At 37.7% G+C, this 21,192-nt stretch overlaps 1 protein-coding gene across 4 annotated transcripts in view; it reads right to left on the reverse strand.

Moving 5' to 3' along the window:
- The window catches only part of LOC126482311 (serine/threonine-protein phosphatase 4 regulatory subunit 3), a 137,239-nt gene extending 118,052 nt beyond the window's left edge, over nucleotides 1-19,187 (reverse strand). For 2 of the 4 annotated variants that reach the window (XM_050106351.1, XM_050106349.1), the window contains exons 1-3: nucleotides 19,116-19,187; nucleotides 16,292-16,436; nucleotides 3,633-3,838 (exon numbers count right to left, since the gene is read on the reverse strand). In XM_050106351.1, the coding sequence (XP_049962308.1) occupies nucleotides 3,633-3,774 (142 nt within the window). In that variant the 5' untranslated portion in view covers nucleotides 3,775-3,838; nucleotides 16,292-16,436; nucleotides 19,116-19,187. Of the gene's footprint in view, nucleotides 1-3,632; nucleotides 3,839-16,291; nucleotides 16,437-18,647; nucleotides 19,077-19,115 lie in introns of those variants that run through there. The other 2 variants (XM_050106350.1, XM_050106348.1) reach the window with 2 other exon arrangements.
- Between the last annotated feature and the right edge of the window lie 2,005 nt (nucleotides 19,188-21,192).

Genomic DNA, 21,192 nt, shown 5'->3' on the forward strand with positions numbered 1-21,192 from the left:
TTGAAGTATCAACGGCGGATTGAAACCCAAACTTTTAGCTTTGTAGTTTGGAACATACCGCATTGAAACATATTTCCGTACAAACCATTAAGTTATTTAAATAGGAACTGCACTGAGCCACAGGAATAAACACTAGTTACAGATCAATTATACTGGTTTCTCTGCCTTAAGCTGACTGAAATTAATTCAAGAGAATTCTTTACACCAGGTGCATTTCACATCTACTATGCTCATTGGTGTTCCTGCCTTTTGTTCACATATCCTACAAACCACTGCTTTTTCCTCCCTTGTTGTGGAGGTTGGAGTCTAAAGAAATAGTTGTACATATACACTTGGCAGTTTTTTGTCTTTTTGCACACACTGTTATGGTGCACTGGTGCTATCTGCACTTCAACTCACTTCTGGAAATAGAACTGCAGTTATATGTGTTTGCACTCTGTGTACTACTATGCTGAGTGTGGAATTGTACTGTATTTGTAAGGCAAAGTGTATATGTACAATGAAGTTTCTTTAACAAAGGAGGAAAAAGCCATGGTTTGCAGAATATGTGGCCACAAGAAAGAGACACCAATGACCACGGAAGACATTTTACAAATAAAAGCGGAATGTTTCTGGTCCAAAAAAATTAATTAATTGCAATCAGCTAAGATAGACAAACCAATAACCGATTTGAATAGCTGCTGCAGGAGATGGTCATGCAAATGAATGTATTACTAGTTACGGAATTCTGTACAAGTAAACAACGAAAATAGAGTGACATTCTGTATCATTCATTATTTAAGTTACAAAAAATTTATTCGTGAATAAATCTCTTTGAATGATCTGCTTATTCAAATAATTATAGAGATCAAAATTTATTCACATAATGACTATATCTGCTTGCTACTACCCCTTGCACTTTCTTCTTCTTTGTGGTCACTGCAGTTAACATTACCAATTGTAATGAGCCCTAGAAGTTAATTTGCTTGATTTATACACAAAAGACTACAGTGTAGTTGGATTTAAGTTTTCTTGTTAAATGAAAACAAAAGTTGACAATTATAATAACTTGTCATGCTCCTCAACATACATGTTTTTCATTCGTTATGTCCAAAATACGCCTCAATGTCAGTGAGATTTTAACTGCAGATTGAATGTGAACATTATTTCATCAGCTACTCATTCACACAAATTAGATTATCACCTTAATTTTCATTATACATAGCCATACTCAGTAACTGTGGAAATATTTGGTGAACCTTACATAAGCAGAATATGTATTCTCCATAGATAACATGGAAAATCGATAGCTAAAAGGTAATTATTAATCTAAATGCATTCCAACACTTGCTGGGGCCATTAGTGCCACTATGTTGCAAAGACACTGATAGATTTGATGTTTCCTTTGCTGTGCAGCAGAGCCACTAATTTGTGGGCCTATACTCAGTGAGTGCCCACCCGCATGATGAGTGCAGAAACTGTAGGTTGCATTATTCCGTATCAAGTGCAAAGTGATGGGGAATGCGTGCAGGCCATGCATGTTCACCATGCAGATGCAGTGCTCTATCGTACTTTCCTAGATGTACAGAACACTGCATCATTTCTCTTTCCTTCTTTCTAATTACATCAGTAATTACTAGAATCCTTAACACTTCTTTCCCAGCATGGTTAGAAACAGAAGAGGAACATCTATTTACTAAACAACAAAACAGTAACTGGAATACAGTTAACACACACAAATAAAGCAAAAAATTTTAAACATCAAGCTGCCAAAAATTTTATAACAGGTAGCCCCTACGAGAATACAAACAATATGAAGCAGAAAAATAAAGAACACAATGTATCAGTGATGGAAGGCAGGAAAAGTCATTTAAAACAATGACAGGAGAGGGGGAAAAAAAGAAGAAGGTAAGAATCATTAACAAACACTGATGTAGTATTAAAAAGCTTGCTTTTGCCACTACAGATGAAAATAAAATGAAAAATTGGGAACTAGAAATGTTGTATCCCTTAAATGGGCCGATTTCAATTTTAATTTTTTTTTTTAATTCCGTGTGAAAATTCAAAAATAATATTCTAATAATGTCTTAAGGAACACTAACTAGAGTGGAAGTAACTTGAAGGGAAAAATATGGGTTGTGACTTAACGTAATTCAGAATAGTCAATTCTGACTTTCTATTTTAAATAACATTTTGTTAAGCATCTGATCATTACATGCAGTAACTGGGAAGGATGAAAACAAAGACTGATGTCACTTGCCAATTATAAATTATATAATTATTTGTCGAAAGAACTGTCACTACATTATAGCACAAAATGCAACATTATGGTACTTTCTTTTGATGTAATTTCCAGGATTATTAACTCAACTAACTACTGCCCCTGCAGGAAATACTCCACATTTCCTGTTATAAAATTATTTCTTTTGACATACCACTGATCCCTCAAGAGTTTATGAAATAAGTTTTTACACACCCTAAAAACAAACACAAAAATAGATAGCAAGACACCGGTGATTAATGTATTGTCTGACAGCCACAGGATCATTTTATGAGGAGTACTATTATGATTTAGAGTTTTAGTTTCAATGAAGGTTTTTCAATGTGAGAGTGTGGGTAAAATTACAGAGAACTTTCCTTTCACTGGCTCTTAACTGGAAGTAAAAATAATGAATTAAACAATAGGTGGAACCAACAATGTAACAGTCCAATTCCACTACATAACTGCCATGTGAAACAGCATATCAGCAAATAACGGAGTGTGAATTTCACTTGCTATAAAGCAATAGAGGTCACCCCGTCAATATCTTGCAATTTTTCTGTGACTATAATTGACATACAGTTTGAAAAGGAAAAGCAAGGTTAGAAGCTAATATCCCATCAACTTAGAGGTCATTACAAATTGAGTAAAAGCTCTGATTGGATGGAGATATGGAAACAGATCAGCAATAATCTTTATTAAAGTGTAAGTATTCCAAGCAATTAATTACTAGGGGGGATTGTTAGAGGCCTGAGTATATTAATTCCTTAAGACCCTTGGAACTTTACTCAAGTTTACTGTAATTATCTGTTGTATCAACATATGTTAAAAGAATCTAATAGATGCTTTCCTATAAATATGAAAATAATTCAAAACATTCATTCATAGTGAATAGGAAAAACAATCTTATGTGGAACTTTTTTCATGAAAAACACACTACTGAAATTCTGGTAAGTATAATGCAAAATGTGTAATATTAAATTTCATGAAATGAAACTGATTACATGATCAAATGAAGAGAAATACAAACATAATTAAGGAACAGAGAATGCAATGCACATCGCAGCAACACCTAAATAGCCAATTAAAAGATTATGCTGCACATCCACAGATACACCAACATAAGGGGAAATTTTTAACATACAGTTTTATGATTAGCTTTTCATGTGTATGCAAATGGACTACAATACTCATTAAATGTTTCTGCTGAATCACTATTAATAATTGCAAAAAATTCTAAGTGTTTTATCAGGTCAATGAATGTATCACAAAGAGCAGCAATTCCATAAGCATGCAAACAAGTGTTTCTGTAGGCAACCTACTGTTATAGCTAGGAAATAACAAAAGAGTAAGAGTAAGAACATAAAGAGACTGATAAAATGTTGTGCATTACCATCAGATTCAGCGCGCACCAACAGAGAAATTCCTTTGAGTCTATCAACATAAGTGGAAGAGACATGACCAGTTCCTCTATCATCCCACTGTCGATCAGCATTTAATGCATACAGCTTCACTCGTCTCCGGGTGTCCGTCATGGCACAAATATACTATTATGTACACTTTAACTTTCTTCTACTTCACAGCCCCAGGAAATATCATCTGAAACCAAAAAGTAATTTCATTTTTTAAAGGATAAAGGGGGAAAATTAGAAAGGCTATAGCATAGGAAATATCTTAGTAGTTAGACCAATGGCAGCAACACCATTAATTTAGGTGAACACATGACAATTTGCAAAATTTTGAAGTTCTTTCTTCAGGTCATCAAAGAAATTTTGAATTTCATATTCAATTTCTGGTTTTAGAATACCACACATATTTAAAAATCAGTATATGCATTCAGCAACTAGTGCTGTAAATAAAATACACGAGTTTCTTTTCCTCATGAAAATGCAAAATTCTGGTACAAGCTGCAACACACACATTCAATGAGAGAAAACGCAAAAGAAAGAAAAGGCTGTATGGAACAATATGCTCAAAAATCCTGCAGGAAAATTATACAGCAGTAGAAATATTTCTTTAGACATATTTGAATTGTAGTGTCCTGGGCTCTTCCACTACATGCTGTATTTGGCATTTTGTTATCGTTGATTGTAGCCAATTGTGTAATGTTACACAGTAGCCAATGAGATTCACTTATGAAGTTTACAATCTAGATTGATATAAATACTGGTTGTTTCTTGTCATGACTTCTGAGATTGTGGTTCGGCTGGGACCTAATACAACAGCTTAACTTGCTGTGAGTGAAAGAAAACAGCAACGAAAGTTATAATCTTGGTTGTCATAAATATTTCACTTTTTTTTTTTTCCTTGGAACATGTTATGGTGGTGGTGGTGGTGGTGGTAGTAATAGTAGTAGTAGTAGTAGTAGTAGTAGTGGTGGTTAGGGTGACACCTAATGGCTAAGCTTAAATTGTTGTAAGTGAAGCAAAATACCTGCGAAATTCATTTATGAAGCACAGAAATGTTGAAGCTGAAATTTTCCTTAGTTTCCAAGTAAATTTAATTTTTTAAATTTTGTTTTGGAACTAGAAACATTACCAGAGACACATCTAGTTTTCCACACATGACACTTTCAAGCTTATTTTAAAAATTATATATTCTAAAATTGTTACATCTTTCTGAATTGTGAAAAGAATAGATTTTGAGAATAATTTTACAATTTATATTTTAGATTTATTAGGTTTATTTACCAGATATCATTTTATTACTTTCAATTGGATCTATTCCCCTTGCCCCTTTTATCTGGAGGTCTTCATTTGAGTCACTTAATCACCCCAAGTTAATGTTGTTTCTTTTACATTAACACCACTGTATGGGTGTAATTAGTGATAAATTTTAATACAGATTAACTGCCACTGTTATATTTTCCACAGTTTTAAGACATTGTATGCAAACTCCAAGAATTCCTGATTCTCACTTGATTATTCATGCATTCTCCAAAATGTTTCGTATTCTTTGGTTGCACCTGAGCAAGACCAGATGTTTACTTTCACGTTGTCAGAATTTCACAGTAGGTAATTGTATCCTGTTCCGGGAATGCACATAGACGGAGTTATGTGTTTACTTTATTTACATCTCCTTTTCTGTTAATAACCCATTTGCTTGAGACACACTGTACAGTGTGCCCTACTTTGCTATAGGCTCTCCCTCTGTTCCCAGTATCAGGTCTTTTATAAGATTTTTTTATGCACCTTTGTGTCACCAGAAGATGATCACGGTGTAATTTGTTTATGTTCCATTGACCATTTTGGACTTGGATCCAAACATCCAGCCGATTTTGATTCATCGGCATACCGTCATTTAGTGGTTTATTAGTTTGGCCAAGCAACAAATGTTGGATTCCACGTTCTGGGATACTTAGCTCTTACGACTTAGTTACACGAGTACAATTTTCTCTACTTTACAAAAATGTTTTAAAACATTCTTTAAAAAATTGTCATATTACTGGATATTTTAGGATCTGTTACTCATTCATGATTCATTGTCATGCGGTCTTCATAGCAGTGACATTGGAACTGAGCTCATGAAGCTACAATTATTGCTTTGTGTCCCACTGTTCTGAAAATCTTTCTGTAATTTCCCTTTTCTGATAATATTTAATTCACTTGCAAAAATTTCACATCAACATCGATTATGAGCACCCTCTCCCCCCCCCCCCCCCCCCAAACAAAGTAGTAGTGTTTGCGCAGCCGTTTTCAAATACAATGTGCGCAAGATTTCAATTGTAGTGATTTTGTCAAATTCAGAGTTTGGAAGTGGCTGTAAGTTTTTTGTGCCATGACTCAAACTGGGTATGTACCGTCAGAAGGTACCAGAAGGCGAAAGGATTTGCTTCAAACTATCTGAACTACAATTCAGCACTTTGTGTAACAGTTGAAAAATTCTGCTAATGAAAATAAAATATATTTCTACTTTAATTTTCTGATCTCACTTCCTTATTTGTCATGTTATGAAAAGGTGAAGCTGATAATTTTGTTAGTTTGCAAGTAAATTTGATTTTTACAGATTTATTTTTGCAATTTGAAAGGAGTTTCTTTCACCATGTGGCTTCTTTTCCCCACGTGATTTTTTAATGTCTCTCTTAGATTGATATAGAGTGGAATTCGTTGTTTGGTTGGTTTATTTGGGGGAGGGAACCAAACAGCAATGTCATCGGTCCCATCAGATTTGGGAAGGAAGTCGGTCGTGCAGTTTCAAAGGAACCACCCCGGCATTTGCCTAAAGTGATTTAGGGAAATCATACATAATCTAAATCAGGATGGCCGAACCTGGATTTGAACTGTCATCCTCCTGAATGCGAGTCCAGTGTGCTATATTATGTTCTATATTGTAATTAACTGCGTCCCAACACATTGTGCACAATACTTTTGTTAAACAAAATTATCCTTTTTTTAAATTAATATATACCAATAAATGTACAAATACACATATGAAGAGACACAATATGAGAGTTGTTTCGCTACTGCTTGTGACGTAGCAGATGGATTCTGCCCATCTATTATCTTTTTCTACTCTGCCTGCCAATTCAGTTCTGCCTAGTGTAAGTGCTGTCACTCAGCCTTTGTTACTATTGTGGATATCAGTCTCGGCATATCTCACAAACTTGTCTTAGATATTTCTCAACTTGCTGGAAATCACATACAGAAGTTTAAAACACACTACATGTGCTTCTTATTATTTTGGTCTCAGTCACAGAACCCACCACTTCGTGGCATCTGGTGGCGAGACTGTTTCTCATGGGTGTTCCATTACATTTTCTTGTCCACCATAAAGAACATCTGATGTACAGGAAAAACTATGTTTGGTTACTACTTGGTCCTACTTCTCGCTATACAAACAACTAGTGACAATATTTACTTTGTGTCTTTTTTTTTCCTCATAATTGTGGACATTAGCCTTGCTTGCTCGTCACATTGGCTCAATGACGATGTGTGTTTCAGAACATTTGTTCTGCAACTGACTGATTTTTGTGCTTTTCAGAGGCTCACATTTCTAGTGACATGAATTTGTACTTCCTGTGGCATCATCTATTCCTCCACCGTGATGCCTGCTGCCAGATGGCTGCACGTCACAAGTCATACAGTCCATGGTCAGCAGTTTCCAGCTAATGTGCAGCGCTGCTTAGCCGGACAGTGCAGGCGTGGCCCCTGCAAATAGCTGCCTCCACGGTAGCAACACCAGCAGTTTACCCTCACAGAACAGCTACAAGCTTGCACATCCAATCACACTGTGCTACACCACTGCAGACTCACCAACAGCAGGCATATTCATATGGTGCCCTGGCTTTATAACTGTATGCGGCACCACACTCCACTGTCCCATTTTGTACTATGCACCTGCTGTTACCTTGTCACTGCACCACTGTGATCGACCTCATGTGGATTGCCACTCTGCTTGGAACTGGAACAGAAATCCGACAACTGGATTCATCCAAGGATATTGCTAATCGCTGTCTCAGTGGCAGGGCTAGCTAAGTCTTGTGGAGGGATGAGCTGTGTTGCTTATTCATGCCTTCCCCCACAATTCTATTGCTGGAATGACAGTGACAAACATCCACTTTTCAATTCTGTGTCTAATAACCTCCAGGGCTGGGTGGGGTATATCATTATGCAGTTTTTTTTTAATTTTATTTATTTATTTATTTATTTTTCTTTTAAATTTAAGAATGGATGGTATTTTGGGGGAGCTCCTCTTCTGTAATTTTTCTTTTTTGTATCCTGACAACTTGTCACTTATTCTTTTTTGTATTGCCCAGCAACAGGAACCTGTACTGTTGCACGAACTTCTTAAATTTCAGCTGATGCAATTCACACAACTGATGGACAAGATGACACTGCTGTTGGAGGACTGATAGCTTCTGCAGGAAGCCATGCTTCAATGTGTTTCCCAGGCTAAAGACTAAGGAAGCTGACACCGATTGATTTACCATTCATAAGTTTGATGCTGCTGTAGCAGAGGAGTGGGTCAAATACAAACAACAGTTGTTTCAACCCACTGTAATCTACAAGATTTTGGGTGATGTTCAATGACCATTTTTGGACTGTGCACAGCTATCTTGTGCATTTGCTTCAAGCTTTTCCCCCTTACTCAGCCAGAATTAGTTTCTTTACTGGAGGCAACTGTGGCCCTTCATAAGTATTTCGACTCCGAAGTTTTGGTCACTGCTGCCCAGTATAAGTTCTTCCAAATGAAGTGCCAATCCACCCAGTCCTATAGGCAATGTTTGTGGAGTTACAGGGCATGACTCGCACTTGCAAATTTCTATTCCCTGTGGTAAGTCACATGCGGACACCATGTTGCGGGGCACTGTAGTTCAAAATGTTACTGATTCCAGGCTTCAGGCAAAGTCCTTAAACTCATTGACCCCACACTTGATGATGTCATTCAAATAATCTTGTCGCAGGACTTGTTTTAAACCACATAGCCAGAAATGTCGCCACTGACATTGGCTGCGCTCGTTGTCTGTCGGTCCTCTCCACACGGATTCTCTGGTCCTACCAGGCATCATAAACACCCTGTGGCAGCCACATAATGACGCCAAATAGCAATCCTGCCCTCAAAGCTACATCTCTCATAATAGGGACATCTGCTGAACCAAATGTTTGTTTCATAAAAAGATTCGTCACTTTCAAGACATTTGCTCATAGAAATTACGAGGCCTGTCGGTTAACAAGACGCACATTTGTAAAGGCTTGACTTCCCATGGCATGAAGCTCAACACAGACCCTTACCACATACAAAGGGGAATGCATCACTGCCCACCACGTTTTCTGTGGATGCAGTGTAAACCTACAACCAAGGCAACCCTGATCATGATGCTTCACTCTTACGAAATTCGTAACATTTTTGGCCTCAATGCCTTTAATACTGTTGGCAACAACCAATTCCCGTGTCCCCCATCATAGCATAACCAAGCTTTGTGACAAATAGCATAATTTTTTTGAGGATTCTCTGGGTAAGTCCAAGGAATTTTACATGCACATTACCTTGAAAGATTTGTCAAAGCACCAGAATCCCCCACGCAATTTGAGAGGAGGTTGCGGCGGAGTTGAAATGGATGCGGGCATTAGAGGTTATCACGTCCACCTTCACCAGTCAAAAAACCATCAGAAAACCCAAAAGACAGATCTGCCTTTGCGCTCATTTTAAGTGCCCCGTCTATGCGCAGCCTTTTGTGGATTCGTATCCATTCCCTTGCCCCAAACAGTTAATGGACAAATTACAAGCAGGTGTGTTCTTCTCGAAGACAGAACTCAAGTATGACTATATGCAACTCCTGCTGGAAAACGTGATACATCCTTCCTCGTTATCAACACACACATCGAGCTGTTCCCCTATCAGTATCTACCCTTCGACAGTGCTTCTGCTTCGGCCATCTTCCAACATTTTTGGAGCAACTGATGTCGAAGGTCTCTTCCTGCTCCAATTATCTGGATGACAGCCAATGTCTCTGGTGTTCCTGATGAGCACTTCTGCAATCTTGAGAATGTCCTCTCCCAAACTCTCATTGATGTGGTACTCTGATGCAACTGGGAGAAATGTGAATTTTTCATACCAAACTAGAATACTCTGTCATGTCAATGACTCCCATGGAGTTCGCCTTATTGCCAAACACTTGGAGGCTATTTGGAAACTCCCAGCCCAGAAGAATCTCACTGAACCTCAAGCTGTCCTCAGGAAGATCTCGTATCATCTTCAGTTCATACCTAATACTGCTCAGATTGCCGACCCCTTGCACGCTCTCAGATGGAATGATGTTTCCTTTGTCTGGTCAACTCAGCAAGAGATGGTATTCCAGACTTTAAAAAATATCTTGCTTAGCGACAGATGCCTGGTCACTTTGATCCTGTGAAACTTGTGGTCCTCACAATGGCTCCCTCCTCCTATGGTAATGGGCCACAGACGACCCAATTGCTTTCACATCTAAATTGCTTAACAAAGTTCAGGTGAATTACAGTCAGCTACAAGAGGAGGCCTTGGTAATTGTCTTCAGCATTTCCAAGTTTCATCAGAGTCAATGAGGACAGAATTTTTTTTGCTAGTGGACTGCAAACCTCTCAGCTGTTTATTCCACCCAACCACACCCATACCCATCTGGAGAGCACAAAAAGAGGATACTTTATCTCATCTTCCTGTTACATCAGATGTGACATTTGATTCTTCGGAGTGTGCTCGCTTTCACAATGATCAGACTGATGAAGCCACAGTGGTTACCTTTCCGGTTGAACACCATCGATCACCACAGCCACACGAAAAGATGATACCCTCCAGCTGCTATGCCAGATTATTCAGACAGGCTGGCCTCCGAATAGGAAGCTGCTTCCCAATGAGTTTCTCCAGTTTGGTATTCCCAGTGGGACACCCTTTCATCGAAAATGGAACTGTGCTCTTACACACACACACACACACACACACACACACACACCAAATGAACAGACCTGGATGCTGATTTCTATACCTCTGCAACAGCAGGTGTCAGAATTATTTCATAAGCGACATTGAGGCATTGTCCTTGTGAAACAAGTGGGCAGGCGGCACTGAACATGGCAGGGGATGGACAAGGCTATTGAACACAGGATCACACATTGCAAGGAATGTGCAGAGTACCTGTCTGCTCCTCAGCAATGCGTTTCAAGTGTATCTGAATGGATTTCCACAGTCAATGACTTCATCAATTTCAGGAGGCATTAGGATTTGTGATGGCTTATTGTAGTGGACGATTTTTTCAAAATTCCTTTTGTGGCCCCTTCGAATTCCACGTATTGACCAGCACAATCTGAGTTTTAGAAACTATATTCTGCCAAGAAGAATTACCAATCAGATAACAGCCTACAGCTGACTTCAACTGAATTTAATTCTTTCTGTAAGGCCAACAGCATCACTCACATCAGTTCAGCAGTCTTTTTCATCACATTCTAAAAGCGAAGCAGAACGAATAATGCTTAAAGAAAGTGTAAATGTCGAAATTAAGGCAGTCCCACTCGAAAGAAAATGCTCTGTTCTTGTTCTTAAAAGAAAATGCTCTGTTCTTGTTCTTATCAACAGATCATAAGACGCCTCAGGGAGATAAGTCGTAAGCTGAACTTCCGCACGGCAGGTCTCACTGGACTATGCTGCGTCCTCCACAATTCCTGGATGTTCCATGTTCTGCCTCAAAATTCCAGGCCAATGCCAGAGTATATTTCAGGATCTATAACAGTGGTCAATCATGGGAATCTGAATTTTGACAAGCCTGTGGGCAGAGCAATATACATTATTCAAGACATGTCGGCAGTCCATCACCACAGGCAGCAGAATCAGTTGCACTCTTGCACTACTCCTGATGCTGCTGTAGATATTTCTGTTCCTGTGCTCAACCTTAACTATGGGCACTGCACCCTCTGAAGCTGCAGTCCCTGGTGGTATAGCCTCCATCATTGCAGTCTATGGCACTGCATCCGCTGCAGTTGCTGCCACGTATGCCACACTTCCTGCCGTACCAGCCAAGGCCACCATCCCTGTTGACTTCATTTATGGAGACACCCATGGAACTGGACTCATCTGTGCCACTGGGGAATTGCTAATGCCAGGAAAGACTGAAGGCACATTCTGCCTCCAGTTGTTCCAGGGGCCTGCACAGTGAATGCTGGAACGTGGGTCAACCAAGTCTGGACCCAGATCCTGATCTGACACCATCGCCCTGCCCATGGCCCGGACCTCCCCATCGCTGCCTTGGCATCTCACAGAGCACCAGCACAGAGAAGCATTTTGGGATGGGGAAAGGAGTGTAGTATCATCAATGTCTCCACCATGGGATCTCTTGCCATGTGGCCACAGCTCACACATCACACAGTCCATTGCCAGAAGTTTCGGGCTCATGCGTAGCACTGCCCCAGCCAAACAATGCGGACGCGGCCCCTGCACATAGCTGCCTTCATGGTATCTTAGTACCACTGGCTGGCGTACCCTTGCAAAATACCTACAAGAGAATGGCGCTCCAATCATGCTGTGCCACACCACTGCAGACTCGTGGACAGCGAGCAAATTCCTATGCCGCCAGGGCTTTATAAGCACATGTAGCACCATATTCCGCAGTCTCATACTGGAGTATGCTATTGGGTTACCTCAACGTCGCACCACTTGGGTCACCCTCATCTGGACTTTGACTCCACCTGGCATCTCTACTATTGCCAATCCATTTTAAGTTAACGGTGATTTAGAAACCAGATCCCACAAACAACTGTGCAGCAGGAAGAAAATTTGGTGTCACAGAGGTGAATGTTCCTAGATGGTGTCAGGTGATGACTAAAATTAAAAAATGCCAGTTATACGTGCCAAACTTTCACAGGACCAAAGCAAGCAACATTTCATGAACTGGAGCATCAGGTTGTTGAGTAAGTGCCAAATGCAATGAAGGCTTCGCAATTACTCGAGAAGCTGAATGACAGTGCTGGGGATAAGAGCGATTTTCCAACAGCATGTGTTGCGGAATTCAACGCAAGCGCTGGCAGGTGCACGAGGGTGATTAAGTGGGCGGGGCTTACATTATGACACAGACCAACAGTAACTTTCTCCTCCAGTTGACGAAACAACTACACGCATAACAATACCAAATTAATCTAAGAAAAATATGACCATCTGATAGGCCATAAGAGTAACACCAATCAGACACCAATTTATTTTGATCTGCTGTCAAATGTTACGGTCAATGTGAAAAGTGTTAAAAATGTTCCTCAAAGTTCTGGCAATGAAAAGGCCAGAATAACAGTAATGCTGTGGGTGCTAGCAAATGAAACAAAGCTCCTCTCACATGTGGTACTTCGCAGAAAAACTACACCAAAGGAGAAACAGCTGCAGGACTTATCTTTAGATACCAAGAAAATGGATGGATGACAAATACGATCTGATGCTAGATAGGTTAAAGGGTGTTAGAACAGAATACCAGCTTATTTGCTTAATGGGGCGGGGAGTTTCAGGAAACACCTCACATAGGAAGTTTGGGATCTGATAGTGGAGAGCAACACAGATTGGTAACAATTCTTTGTGGCGCGACCTCCATACTTCAAATTAGTTTAGAATTTTCTTTTTGCTTGTTTTATTCCTCCCAGTGTTATCAAAATGTAGACAAATGTTAACTTTTCTAGGTAGATATTTTATATCAATAAAAAGGTAAACTAATATTAAAGACATTAATTAACGTCACAGCATGGATTGTGTATTCTATCACAAAACAGTGAGGTCAGCCAAATACAATCATGATAGAAGTGATTATTTAATTCTCCGAGATGTACAAAAATAGAAATCAGCAAATCGAAATGTAGATGATACATGGAAAAAAATTAAGTATCTGTCCAAATGATGATGTTTTATTAACACAATAGGTGAAATCATGTTAATCGGTTGATAATCAATCAGGATATTAAATCACAATCAACGCCAAGTTGTAGGAATCATGATCTCTTCTGTTACATTAAACATACAAACGCCACCTGGATCACAGCTTCTTTTATTTCCAATTAACTGTTTCAATCTGCACAACAGATATTCAGACCTGGTGTAAGATACGATATCCTTTGTATTTTATGTTAAGTTTTATACCACTGTTGACAAATTGCACATAGCAACACCAGACCTGAAGATCATCTGCGACAGTGACAGAAACTGTTAGTCAGTAATAAAAGAAGTTGTGATCCAGATGGTGTTTTGTTTATTTACTATAAATACTAAAAGTATTTTTAAGTATGGCAAAAACAAAATTAGTCATATAATGTGGAAAATACAGTAAACCAGTGGCTCCAGTCAAAGAATAATAGCATATATACACTCTAGTTTCATTTGTCTCACACTTCTCAAGTCCTAAACTGCAAAAACGTCACTAGTAACAAAGGAGGAAACTAAACAATTGTGGTAGATATCTCAGTCACATAAACTACTATTTAAAAGAGAGAGAGAGAGAGAGAGAGAGAGAGAGAGAGAGAGAGAGAGAGAGAGAGAGAGAGATTGATTCTAATCGCAACAAGTAGGCTATTACGAAGATGTAACCCCTCTTTTTACATTTTTCTATTCTTACTAACACTTCTAAGTAAGCAACTAAGCTTGGTTTCTTAAGTCAATGTAGTTCCTAGCTGTGCACTGAACCAGCACTCTAAATCAGATCTTAATTTTTTTTCTTCCTTTCACATTAACGCTGATGGGATGTACAATGAAGCAAGAGCCCTGATAGTTGAAGTGGGCACAGTGTGACCATTTCACATGCCTAAAACAACCAATCACTTAACACAATTTTGTTTACATTTCTATGCAATGCCTCATTGCTGCCTGAGACAATTGTACCAGAAACTATGGCTTTCAGGCAGGGCTGACTGCAGGCTTTCGCATGTCACACTTGAAAGCTGGCAACAAGCCTACCATCATAAAATGCATCCAGGACATACGCAAAACCGCAAACTGCCAAATCTATTTGCCAACTTGGGAAATATTCATTAATTCTTTTATAAAATCACTGTGTATATTGCAAATGCGTCCAACATTAGATATTAAGGAATGAAAGATGAGCAGCATCACCATACGTAGAAATTTCTGTATTGTATTTTCTCACCTATCTTAATCTTTTACTATCATGAAACAGAATGCAGAAAACCTGCCAAAGGCTCTTATCTGTGTTGGCTCTCTTTTGAACAAGTTTTCGACCAATATTAAATAAATGGAGAATGAAATAAAACAAATTAAGTAATCAAAAAAGATACACAATATCTACAATTGTCTTTCAATGTGATCTGTAAGACAGAAAAACCAACCTTTGTATGTGTCTGCTATCTGGGTTTCTGTATCTATTCTAGAATGAAAAAGGACTGCAAAAGTGTCTCATAAAATAAATGTGTGTAAGCAGCGCTTAATGTCTAAGAAAATCTCCTTCACACACTTCCAGTTATTTTACCTTAAGTGATTAGATACAAAGTTAGTACTTAAGCGTAAGAAATTTGGATAATTCTGCGCAAGACAAAAATGAACCTTTACTCCTCTGGAGCATGTGAAACGAAATGACAGGCTGTGAGTACACATTTCGAACATATCGTTACCAGCTATAAGAAGTGACATTGGCAACACACAGCACCTGAAATAAACTAAAACAATAAGCTGTAATTAAAACAAAATAACTGATATTCAGTTATACATAGCAACTGATTTCACGGAATTAAATTGTAACTTGTGGCAATACTTATTACAGGTGCCAAACATTACAATTTTTTGGAACTCTTTTTAAATAACTATGGTTACCAATGAAGAATACTTTCTGTAGTAATATAATAACCCACATCTGTCTCTCACACCATTTTTGTAATTGTGTATGGATAAACAATGTCTTATGCAACACCACAGTTGTTTAAACAAAAAAATTTGAAATTGACACGGAATTAAAAACAACTAAAAAATACTCTAATATCACAATGTAAATAATCAAATATTGACAATGTAATTATATAATATTATTAAAAAGACCGCCTCCATAGCACAGCGGTAGCATTACTGCCTACTGCACAAGGGGACCCGGGTTCAAATCCTGGAGGAGACTGCGTGTTGTGTGATTTCATCATTAAAAAAGTACTCTGTCGCGGACAGGCACAACAAAAAGACTGCAAACAAGCTTTTGCCCAAAAGACATTCTTCTGCATATCTCTCTCTCTCTCTCTCTCTCTCTCTCTCACACACACACACACACACACACACACACACACACACACACACATGCAATTCACACTCCTGTGACCACTGACTGAGGCCAGGTCTGGTGGCCTTGGCTGCCAGGGACAATGATCATGTGAGTGAGAGTAGCATTTGTGTGAATGTGTGTATGTAGTATAATGCAGAATGCCTTTTGGTCGAAAGTATTTAAAGCAGTATTTTTGATGCACCTGCCTGTGACTTAGCATTTCCTTTATAGGTTGAGTAGGGCCTAGCAATCTATCCTTTTCATAATATTGCCAATATTCAATCCTGGATTTCCCATTGTTTAAAAAAGTACTCTTTCATTATTGTATATAGCCTATATATATATTTGTTTATCAAACTTACCTCACCCACATAAGTAATTGTACGTTCCTATACTGTTACTGAAGTAAAAAATAATATTCAACTAAAATGCATAAAATGAGGAGAATATTCTTCATAACATATGCTGCAATGGTTTGCTCAAGTCTGCCACATGTTGATACACCACCTAAAAGTAAGAGATTAAAATTACATTAAAGGTAAATAGTGTGACGGAGTCAGACATAAATATTTTTATATGCTGATAACTGAAAACTACAACTGATCACTTCTGTTTTTGTTACATACTTTCCCTAATTTGTTGTAGGCCAGTAAAACTCAGTTTTTACACAAGGAAACTGTTTTGTACTTGATAAACTCTATTCTCATGAAACACAATCTATAACTAAAATATTAGAAGAAAACGTTGCGATCTACAAGCTTCTGCACAATGTCATAGATGACATAATGATGGAAGAATTGTGGATAGTTTGTTTCAATCACAACAGAAAATTAAACCAATCATTTGATACTAGCTGGAGAGAAAAACCCCACAGCACATTTCTCAAGAAATCATTCAGCATAAAACTGATTAATGACAGCAACGGAATCACACAAAACAGACAATTTTGTCAAAAAGTAAACTGTCCTTCACTTGGTGTGACCAAGAAGTGGGTCTATCTACTTTTCATACCTGGGCTACTCCCTCTTTCTCCCAAATGCTATTCCTTATACATAATGATACAGAAATATAAAAAATGACAAATTTTACTCGATGTCTGTACTCTGCAGGCTACATGTACACACAGAGAGTTGTAACAACAATGTTAGCACACATGTGGTTATTTAAATGTTGGATTAATCCACACATTAATTTCTAACCTTCTGATAAACAAAGAATAGAACCTCATACAACAGAATAAGAAATTGGGAATACAGAATTGGTCATGACAGTGATTTACTTATTGAAAAACACAATTTTTGTTTGCACAGCCTGAGAATGTTCTTTAAATAAGCCCAGCCCTGTTCTGCAGAAGTCTCCAACCACCATAAGCTGCAGCACTGTGTGGAAGATTTGTGTTACTATCAATTTGTTGTTTGTGAGTACAGAATATGAACATTCACCTCACATTACAAGTATGAGAATTTGATGGCATTTGAAAGATAAAATCTGACTACAACCAGCTGAAATGTAAATTTTTTGGAGGGAAATTATTTTAACCACTGAATGCTTCTTCAGACCTCAATAAATATGTAAAAATGCAAAAGAAAAAAGTGCTTCCTGCCACTGATTTGGCTGGCAAATTTTATGAAATATATATGCTCTATACATCTGCATAGTACATCACTGAGCAGGTGTTTACAAACAAAAAAAACCTTGTAACATACTACTATTAACACATTTTCTACTGAAGCAAGAAATATTTTAAATTGCTTCAAAATATAATTTAACATCTGTATGCTGCAGTGTAAGTAGGTGACAAAGGAGAGACAAACAGTATTACACTAAAGGGTTGGGATTCAATTATTAAAATCTCCGTTTTAACTTTCAAAACGTTGTGTGTATGTTCGTGTACGGTACAGTGTACCTTCATACAAAATATGGGTTCTCACTTAACAAAGGATCTCTGACATCACTGATGTCACAGAACTCACTCTGAAATGGACACAGGCTGGCTCAACTCTAGCTGAGTCCTCTCTTTTCAATCAATTCCATTCACTATATTCCCACACTATGCCTTCAGAAACATAAATATATGTTCAATTATTTTTCCACAGCATGCTTTAGTAACACACTAGCTCTACTACAGTGTTTTGCCTTAGGGGGACTAATGATGACAATTTATTAAATGTTGCTTGTTAAATATTGTTTGCTATGGACTTGCATAAGTCACGGTGCATTTCAAATGCTCAGTATTTTTCGACCATTCCTGTTATACCATGTATGCTCTCACTCAGTAACATGTAAACAGCTTTCTCTACATTAACGTAAACATCATTTGGAAAAGGATAATACAATAACAGAAAAATAATGACAGAGATCTGATTCGATAGTGCAATTCTCATGAAGCCACTCTTCTTTCGGAAGAAAAAAACCCAATCCCACCTTTAAAAAACTAATAACTACTAATTTAATAGAAAATAGCATTCACAACACGATCTCACTCCACTTGCATTACAGGGTGGGAATCGACGAAGTATCACTTTCGGTGTGAAATGTGTAAATGAGAAAACTTCAAAACACATCAGATGGCATCTGCATCAAACTGTGTGTGTGCTATGAGAAAGTTGTAATTACAGTATTTAAACGAACTTAAAAACTGCCAAACTGTTTTAAAACTGTGTTGTTTTCTGAACACATACACCAAGTCCCTATGTATGTAGGTTATCACGTACTTACGTTTATGTCACGCTCATTATGAAATACGAACATCAATTATTTCACCACAGGTGGAAAAGGCTTGGCCAAAAAAGTCGGGTAGTTTATGACGCGAACAACGATGTGGTATTAGAAACACAACATTAATAATTACACAGGCAAAACTTCACTCGAAGATAATGTTTAGCCACGCTTAAATGTTAGTGCTTTCGAAACCAACACACAGCACCTACTAGTTTTCAAAGTGACAGTTCTTTGTTCACTATGAAAGATGCGAAATACGAACTCCGAACACGACGCAGTGCTTTTGTGGAGGAAATATATGCTCCTGTCCACTGAATTACAGTCTGCGGAGACAGTTAACACACATATGTAACAATTTTAGAACTATGCTAAAAACCTCCATAATCACAAAACTTTTAAACAGCGAATCCGGCAACAGTTTCACAATGTGCAAAAAAATACAAAATCGTCTGTATCTTCAGTTACCTAATGCCTAATTCATTGACGTACTCTCACGAATCGACACAACATTATCCACCATGTTGGATTCACAACAACGCTCTACGGGGTTCACAAAGGTAAAGAGATGAGCACCCGCGTAATACAAAATTTTATTGCTGACAATTTCACATTACTCGAAGCCGAATAAATCATAAATATCGAGGATCAGTGACTAAGAACATACAGAATTATGTAAATTAAGTCCGAAATTATTGAAACTGTTTCGATAAATTGCCAGCGTCAACGATTAAAACGTAAAGAGAATAACTACCTCCTGTTGCGATCAATAAACAGTTGACGTTGTAAAAGCGTGACGTGATAATTTACTTCAATGGCAAATGAAAACTTAAGAATCAGTGGTATTGTTTACTAATTTTGTGTACATATTGCTGCAAAGACATGCGGTGGGTTGTAATTGTCCCACTAAAACCTAGTAATTGTCAAATATTGAGTTACTTTTGTTTACGCAGCAATCTTGTGTGATACGAAATACAGAACTCACTCAAATTGTGTGAAAGTGCAACTTCAATTAAGAAATTTTTTTTCACCACAAAGAATAGGAATAAAACCTTATGTAAAACTACTAATATTGTCACACTTCTACATAATGCACTGATATATGTTCTTCGAGCCAAAGTTAAACAATATGACTCAAGCCATTGTTGTAATTTCGTATTCCGCTCTATTGTGGTAACTCAAAGATTAATAAAATGTAACTCCCTTATAAAACAAGCACAAAACTGCAACAGTTTCAGTTTGATGCCTTGTTCAGTCGGTGCCACTGTCAGAGCTGACATTTGACGCCGACGAATATCTTCATCTCTCGTTCTCAATCCGTGGATTGGGCGGGAGCATTATATATCTTTCTCCATATCGTCCGTAAGTCTCTTCAGTTCATAATGCTTAATTAAGTTTTGTTATCCTGTCGTCCGCTTGAAAAAATGCGACTTTGCTTTTCTAATAGATTCATTTTTAACATTCTTCCTTCTACCACAGGCGTAATAAGAGAACCTATTTGCTACAGTTTCCGTTTGCGACAGTATCCGTTTTAATTACACATGAAAGCAAAGGGAATAAACCTAAAAATAAATACATTTTGATTTTATCTTATGCCAAGATGTACCCGATAGCAAACATGTCTTGCACTCCCAACATTCAATTTTGATTTTACGATTTTTAATTAAACACATTTTTCAGCTTCACTATTGGCTTTATAAGAGAATATGAAAAATCTAATTCAACATTTTGAAGTGCATCCCAACAACACGATGTAATACGAGTGAAATGGTGTCCTTTAATCAAAAAGGCGTCTCCTGAGCAGAGTCGTTCATCGTCATGCAAAGTATGCGAAAATCAAAGTGTCTTTTAAAGTCAGGAAGGACAAGCATTGTTTAGGTTTTAAGAAGTAAGCTTTTAAGAAGTAAATGTTACTATTTTTATTTTTAATGTACAGAAAACGTAGTCGTTTTGAAACACCACGAAAGTAACTTTATTTTGTAATAAATATTGTAAATCAATATCTCAGTCCAATTGCAAGATGGGCACTATACTGGGGGTGAATAGCAGCACTTTCCAGATTATCTTAGTGTGCCGATCATGAATCTGGATGGGTAATAAAATCGAAAAGAAGATGGACAACGAGGATCTTGGTCCATATTTAAAAATATTAAATGGATAAAAAAGGAAAAAATTAATTTTAAGACAATAATAAATTATACTTAGAAAAAATGTTTTTTATTCCAAACAATGGTGTTGTGAAAAATGACATTATTGTAAGTATAAGTAATTTGGATTTCAATGAAGAAAAATACTCTGGTTGCAGTAAATAACTTCATTGAAAGATACCCAGAGCACTGGATTAGAGGAGTAAAATTGCAGTTATTTACTGTGGTCTTACAAACTTGCATTGTTTATCTACAGAATAGATAAATACAGGATTGAGGGCAATGGCTTAAATTATATCAGCAGAACAAAAAACCAAGCACTATAAACTCAATTTATTATTATTCTAAATGAAGTACAATGTAACAACATGTGCGTCAAGGCTCCATTTTAGGTCCAA

This window comes from Schistocerca serialis, chromosome 5, assembly GCF_023864345.2.
Source record: "Schistocerca serialis cubense isolate TAMUIC-IGC-003099 chromosome 5, iqSchSeri2.2, whole genome shotgun sequence".
Classification (NCBI taxonomy): domain Eukaryota; kingdom Metazoa; phylum Arthropoda; class Insecta; order Orthoptera; family Acrididae; genus Schistocerca; species Schistocerca serialis.